The sequence below is a fragment of the Alligator sinensis genome, unplaced genomic scaffold, assembly GCF_000455745.1.
Source record: "Alligator sinensis unplaced genomic scaffold, ASM45574v1 scaffold54_1, whole genome shotgun sequence".
NCBI lineage: Eukaryota > Metazoa > Chordata > Crocodylia > Alligatoridae > Alligator > Alligator sinensis.
In genome coordinates this window covers 1086731-1094456 of record NW_005841962.1, presented here as the reverse complement: position 1 = coordinate 1094456, position 7726 = coordinate 1086731, and the positions used below count along the sequence as shown (strand labels likewise).

Genomic DNA, 7726 nt, shown 5'->3' with positions numbered 1-7726 from the left:
TCCCTACATTAAAATATCTTTACAGCCCCTTTATTATATGCTAACAACACAGAGGGACTGTAAAGATATTTAAACGTAGAGAAATCCTCAGGTGGCCGACAGGACAAAATCAGTTCTGCACCATCCTTTCCCAAGCGTTGGGTGTGTGTTGAAGGGTTGGCTGGCGTTGTGTGCTCCAAGCACCCTTGGTTAGCTGCTACAGAAGGATGCAACTTAGAGAAGTCCCACAGTGACCAAATGCTAGACTTGTGGGATAATGGGCATAAAGATATCTTATAATAAGCACAAGTTCACTTGAGTTGAGGTGTGCATCCTATGTTTCCTGTATCACGTTGCATAAATTCTATCCAATTAGATAACCAATCCAATTTTATCATGTCATTCTTGGTCTTAGTTTGGAGAAGGGTTCTGATTTTTATTTTTAATACTGAAAAGCTGTCATAACAAAAGAGTTGTTAACATTGCTTATATTTTTTCCCCAGTACTTGTGATTAAGGTGTTATTGCTTCTAAGCCAAGCCATGCAAAGCCCCTTCTGCTACATTCCCAATCGCAGTCATATCAACTGTACATTAAAAAAACAAAGAACAAAACCCAAAGATACTTACTGCAGAATAGATCCTAAGTTTTCTCTTGTTGGAAGGATTAGCAGCTTTTTTAATGTTTTTTAAAATATCATTCACGAGGACACCTTAAAGTATATGGGGGAAAATGATGAGAATATGAATAACTTTCTTATTGAAGTCCCTAAATCTTAGAAACTAGGAAAACTAAAGGCACATCTACACTTCACCACCTTGAAAGTCATGCAAAAGTCCATGTTTAAAAATGCATATTTTCATCTGGCATCTAACATACTTAGATATGAATCATGGTGCTGTTTCAGTAGTTTTACATGCATAAATATACATATTTGGCACACAAGCATCAATGCTTCCTTTCAGCGAGCTGTGCATTTTATATTTACCTCCTTGAAGCTGTGATTTCTCTTCTGTTTTGTATATTCCAAATAATGACAATAAGGATAATTCTGTCAGCTTCTCCATCTTGTCCATGAAATCTTTGGTGGCCCATTCAGGGACAGTATAATTGTGAATGCTCTACAGCAAAAAAAAGGAAAGTAAAATTATTCTTTTTCCTATTCATTTCCTCCTGTCCAACCTTACACGATTGACTTTGGAGTCCCCATGCTTGCCCCAGTTTCATAGCAGTATGGCATAATTTCCTGGCATCTTCCCTAAAAAGCACTTTTTCTTTTAAGGAGGTTCCTCATCATGGAGGGAGCTCCACTGTAAATAGATACAGTTTATTTGTAGCTGTATCAACTCCGCTCCTCTGTTTTTGCTAGTCAGTGGGTGTGTCTACACATGCTATTGCTGTGCCTGAATAAATTCCAGAGGTTACTGCCATTTGAATGCATGCCCAGGAGCAATTAACTCCAGTGCAATAAACTCTGGAGTTTATTCATGCACAGCACATGGAGCTGGGTTGGAGCAGCCCCTGCTGTCAGGAAGCCTTGGTTTCAGCCTGCCAGCCCAGGCTTCTCCCCCGGCTCAACGTGCTGTGGCTAGGGCACAAGGGAGCTTCAGTGTGGGGCTAACCAGCAGGTAGCCCCCGCACTGAAGTATCCTTGTGCCCCAGCTGGATCCTCCAGCATCTACACATGTGCTGCTATAGAGTGTTTTACTCCATAGCAGGATAGTACTTATGTTTACAAGTGCTATTTACTGTGGAGTAAATTAATCTACTTGAGCCTAATAGACACTGAGAAGTTTACTACGTAGCTAATTAGTTAATTGCATAGTAAATGTCTCATGTACACATGCTCCATGTAAAGGACTGCAGGGCAGGTGCATGTGCTCTCTTGGCCAGATTCCTCTTGCTCTTTTCTTACACTTGGTCTTCAGGATATAATCTTATCATCCTGACTCCCGCTTCCCTGTTCTAACCACTAGATCCTGCTGCTGCCTCCTATTTTAAAATAATCCAACTAAGCATCTACTACACTTACTTGTTGTTTTAAAGTGAATTCTTTACTTTTCTACAAGAAAATCGATTTGAGCTATTCAGAACCCTTGAACAACCACATATCACAGTGGGAGGTAAAGAGGAGAAAATAGCATAACAGTGTATTTCTGTTCCCAGCTTTTAAGAGATGATAAACAACAGGAAGAAATAGAGTATTTTATAAACCGTGAATTATACTTTGAGCAAATCCTTTTCAATGCACTAAACTGTCCTTTATTGTTAAACTCTGCCATAAAGAAAGCAAATTCAGGGTAAAACAGCCGATAATCTCTTCTATTGAAACTAAATGGCTTTGTTTGGTTGGATTAGGTCTTAGGCATTATTTGTTTTCTTGCTCTGTATTTTTAATACCTCACAAAGTAGAGTATCATATGTATTCCAGATTTTGAAGTTGCCCACTGTTTTGAGAATGTCTATCTCGTATCCTGAATTTACTGCCAGGTTCTGTAAAAAATCCTGAAAGACAGAAATAAAAGGAATAAAACACCACAAAAAATATCTTTGTGTGCACTGAGTATATATGGACTCGTAGATCCCCATCCTGGAAAACATCTATGTGAGCAGTCCTAATTCAGGGCATTTTTAGTGTCTAAAGCTTAGCCAACCTGATTTCTTTCTATGACAAAGTGACAGGCTTTGTGGATCATGACTCTCTCATAAGGAAGCTAAGGATATACGGTCCGCTTGAAACTGGTATAAAGCAGGTGCATAATTGATTGGATCATCCTGCTTAAAGAAGAGTGGCTCATCAGTGGCTCAAAGTCTAACTGAAAGAAGGTATCAAGTAAGGCTCCCAAGGATCTGTCCTGGGTCTGATGCATGTCAATAGCTTCATGAATGACTTGCAGTTTAGAATTGAGTGTATATTTAGTATAATTGCAGATGACACCAAGCTGGGTGTCATAACTACCAGGAGGACAGGATTAAGATTCAAAATGACCTCAATGAACTGGGAAAATGTTCTGAAATAAATTTGACTAATAATAGATATAAGGTATTTCACTCAGGACAGAACAATCAAATGCACAAATACAGAATGGTGAGACTGTAATACTTCAAGAAATGAAGTAGGGGTTGTAGTGGTCCACAAACTGCGTGCGAGTTAACAGTGTGATACTGCTGCAAAAAAAAGTGAATAACATACTGAGATATATTAACAGGAGTTTTATATGCAAGTTACAGGAAGTGATTTTTCTACTTTATTCAGCACTTGTGAGGTCTCACCTGAAGTGAGACCTACTCTATCTACTTTTGGGCTTCACACTTTAAGAGGGATGTCACACTTTGAGAGGGATGTGGGCAAATTAGAAAGAGTCCAGAGGAGATTGACAAACATGATTATATGGCATGCTTTCTAGACCTCTGAGAAAAGGTTGGACAAACTGGGGTTGTTTAGGCTGGAGAAGAGAAGATGGATGGTGATCAACTGTGTTCTGTATTCACAGGGGACAGGATAGAAAGTAATGGGTTTAAATTGCAATAAGGGAGATTTAGGTTAGATATTAGGAAGAACTTCCTTACTCTGAAGGTGCTTAAGCATCGAAACAGGTTACCTATGGAGGCTGTGGAATCTTGGCCACTGGAAGTTTCAAGTACAGGTTAGGCAAATGGGGATGTTTTTGCTTTAAGCAGGGCTTTAAGTTAGATGACCTGAGGTCTGTTCCAACCTTTTTTTATTATTTTAAATAGCCTGAGACAGTGGGTACCAAATTATGATCTAAAAAAAGGGTAAGTATATTTTATTAAATGATTTGCTTTCAGATGTATCAGGAATAATTTTACAGTAAAACTGGCTATTTTGTAACTTTACTTTTAACAAGAGGCTATTTCTCTGCAGGATCCTTTAACAGGCATGTCAGTACAGAGGTATGATCCAACGTTAGGATCCCTTAAGTTTAAATTCTTACCAGGTAGGGTTGTATCCTGTTTTGAAGTTCACTAGATGCTTGGGTTTCATTCTGTAGTTCATCATAACGTGGACAGTTAGGAATAGGAAAATGCAGCATCTGGAATAAAAGAGTAAACTTATAGTAAATGTAAACACACTGCAGCTATCTAACCCAAATCGGATTTTTGAGTGCATCTATCACTCAGAACTTAATCATTGTACATTAGAGTCAGTTATGGCTATTTTGTGCCAATCTGTTGGCACAAATTGCCTAGACACTGGGCAGAGAATGATTTTGCTGGCATACTGGTACTCTGGCTCAGGGGTGTCAAACGTATAGCTTGTGGGCTAGATCTAGCTGATGGATCCCTTCTATCTAGCCTGCTGAGCTACCAGAAGTTGGGGGTGGAGCTAGGGGGCAGGGCCTGTCACAGAATTTGGGGCCTTTGGGTCCTGATGGATGTAGCCATTTGTGGTAAGGGTGCGAGTGCTGTGCAAGTATAGCTCTTAATTACTTTGCTGTGGTCCCTTAACCTGGTCTGCTACTTGACCCTGGGCTGCCAGATCCCCACCACTGCGCCTGGACTCCTGCCACCACTGCTGCTCCACACATCCCCTGGGACCTGCATCTTGGCCTGCAGCTGTGCTCCTGGAGGAACCCCTGGGATCCAGATCTAGTCCAGGGTGAGTTTGACACCCCTGTTATAGCAGATACTTGGCTGCCAGAATGACCCTATCGAGCAGGCTTGAGGTTATACTAATCCTCAGTATCAAGAAAATAAAGATGGTTTGAAGTCACCTTTCCCCACTTCTTATTTCCATATCAAATGCATCATGGATACAGTGGAGGACTGCTGAAAATTTGTTCCACAATTCAGGTATAAAAATAGACTTTTTTTTGATAGAACCACAGTGCCATGACACTGTTCGAGTATGCTGAAATGGCTAGATCCCTTGAATTAAAAAGGACAAACGAATTGTGACAGGCTGCATAGCAGCATTATTACTACCTAATATACTAGGAGTGAAATGCACTCTGTACAGAGGACCCTCATCACTTAACTCCACCTTTGATGCTTTAGTGGGACTTAAATAGCTAGGAGGTCTTGCCCGGCCTTCTTTAACGAGTGCAGAAACTGTAGCAGTTGTTAGCTAATAGCATATTTAACAGCATATTTTTAACTGGAAATATTGCAACACCTTTCAGAGTACGTGTTCTTCTATGAGAGCAGTACGCTGTGGAGGCCAAAGGCGGAAATACAAGGCTTTAGAATGTTGTTTAATTACACAATAACAAATGCTGCTTCTACTGTAAGACTTAATTATCAGCCTTTGCATGCTATTAAGCCACTCCTTTTGGCCTATTTATTAAGTAGCACTGAGTGCTACCGCCTATCATTTTTTGATGGATTTCAGTAGGCTGAAAATGTAAATTGTGACCAGGTTTTTTTCATCATGCTTCTAGTTTTTGATTTCTCAGTTTGTCATGTTTTCTGGCCCTGAAAAGCCTTTAGGAGGGCACAGTTTTTGGCTCTTATAGGTGGTTGGCATTTTCAGCAGAAACCTCAGGCTGGTCCAGGGGCGCACTGTAACTAAGTATCATTACTCCCAATCTGGGACAGTTGCAGAAGTGCCAGGCAAGTGGAATTCACAGGTAAATCGGCTGTCCCTTTTCCCATAGTTCACAACAGTCTGTTATGATTCCTTTTATACTGCTGACTCATAATATTTTGAGGCTTGGCTTGGATGAATATCTGATGGCTCTGATGCTTATCACAATCTGTCAAAGCATTTCCTGACTTCAAGCCTCCTTTCCTACCCCATATTTAAAGGAAAACAAGGTTAATTTAAGGAAGGAACAAAGGTTCAAGCTGAGTCATATTGTTTCTGAGCCAGTTTCCTTGCAAACCCTTCCCCTTTTTTTCACACGTGGCTTTGGAACGGTTTAATGTTCATGACCATCTCTGGAGCAGGAGGTTGGTGGAGCCTTATAAAAGAGGCCTGTTCACTGTGAAGACTTCCACAGAGTACAGTAAAGGGCAGGAAAGGAAACCTTTCTGCCCATCACACACCCTGGCTTTGCTAAATCTTTGGCTTACACAGAATTACAGCTGCCTTTGGGCAGATATTTGGCTGAGTCTGTCCAAAAGAGTTGTTTATATAAAAGGTTCTACCAGTTCTGTCACTTCTGAAGTAGATTCACTTATACAGGAAGCTCCTCAGGGCAGATACTCTTTTTTGTCATGTTTTATGTTACTTAGCGCAATAGAGACCTATGCTGTGATTAGAATTTTTTAGTGCTGCTGCAATAAAAAAATAGTAATAGAGACATTTAAAGTTGAAAACACTTTAGTGGTCTGTTTGGCTGACTGATTCCTGACTAGCAAGGAAAGAAGTAGAGTTTGGGGGAAGGTAGCCCAATCACAGTGCCCAAAGTCATTCTTGACAAGATGATGTAAGAGTTTTGCTCGAAGATGGTGATGAGAAATACAGATTGTGTTCACAAGCTACTGTGGAAAGAGGACTCTTACACAGCTGATATAGGATACAAGAGCAAGACACTTCTGTAGTTTAACAGCTATGGAGAACTATTTTCTGTTGGAGTGGATTAGTGGGAATGAGAAAATACCTTTTATTTCATGTTTTTGCATTTCTACAGTAAATACAGCTCTACTAACAAGAGGTGGGAAGTCCTGAAACAGTGCTCACCTTGTCTGCTGACCGTGGCCTGGTGTGAACTGGGATGGGTTGCCAAAGGATCCGGGGATTCCAGATTTGGTTGCCTATTGGTGGAAAGAGGCCAGCAAGATATGTCTGAGCGCTCATGAGAGTGCGATCGTAGTCTGTGCTCTGAATGTACACCTAGAAAAAAACAAACTATTGGTAATAATGAAAAAGATGGCAATTTTACCCAGGTCTTTATTTCATGATGCCCTTCATTCATTTCTTGTTTTCCATAAATTACAAAACATGATGTCTATACTTATGCTCCATTTAAATAGCACTGAAGTCCTGATTCTAGGAATAAACTTCATTTTCTAAATTGATTTTCTAAGGTACCTTTCACTTCGGGATCTAAACACCGAAGAAAACAAACATGTAGATCAGGGCTATCCAACTTGCAGCTCTTGGTCTGCATGCCACTTGCAGGCAGTGGGTTCCCACTTGGTTGCCACTCTCAGCATTGCTCCTGCTTCTTCTGTGGCTGGGATCTCTGGGCTCCTTCAGCTTCTGCTTCTTCTGGGGTGGAGGCAGTGTAGCCCATGATGGTGGGGGAGCTTGCTTAGAGGAGAAATTCTAGGGGCCCACAACCTGCATAGTGGGGGTGGTTCAGGGTGCTTGTGCAGTGGGAAGGCCCAGATTGCCTGTTACCCTTACACGTAAACTGGCATAAGTGATCAGAAACCGGTTTAAACTTGTAACAAAACAGCACATAAACCAATTTCAAACAGGCCAAAGTTGGTTTAAGATAAACCTGGATGGATGTAGTATCAGACTTAAATGATTTAGGTTAAACCAGTTTCTGGAACTTCTGTCCCAGATCCCCTTCCAACTCAAGTTAACTTACAGTCCCCCAGAATCCCAGCATACTTTGCAGCCCTGAGCTGTGCTGTCTGTTCCAGCAGAGCAGGGCTGGCCCTGCCCCCAGCTGTCTCAGAGTTGAAGCAGTAAAGCCTCTGCTCCCCAGCCTGTTTTGTGCTTGTGCCGGTCAGCATGGTGAAATGAGGGGCAGGGGAACGGACCCTCAGGCTGCCCTAGCTCAGGTCTGCACAGCATGGGGGGATGGAAAGCCCCTATGGCAGGGGGTGTT

General features: G+C 41.4%; 1 protein-coding gene across 2 annotated transcripts in view; it reads right to left on the bottom strand.

Annotated features, from left to right (window-relative positions):
- Positions 1–7726, bottom strand: part of LOC102382953 (prostatic acid phosphatase-like) — a 26137-nt gene that overhangs the window by 4694 nt on the left and 13717 nt on the right. For both annotated transcript variants that reach the window (XM_014518526.2, XM_006020624.3), the window contains exons 4-8: positions 6625–6777; positions 3935–4033; positions 2379–2483; positions 967–1099; positions 608–690 (exon numbers count right to left, since the gene is read on the bottom strand). In XM_014518526.2, coding sequence (XP_014374012.1) covers positions 608–690; positions 967–1099; positions 2379–2483; positions 3935–4033; positions 6625–6777 — 573 coding nt within the window. The remainder of the gene's footprint in view (positions 1–607; positions 691–966; positions 1100–2378; positions 2484–3934; positions 4034–6624; positions 6778–7726) is intronic.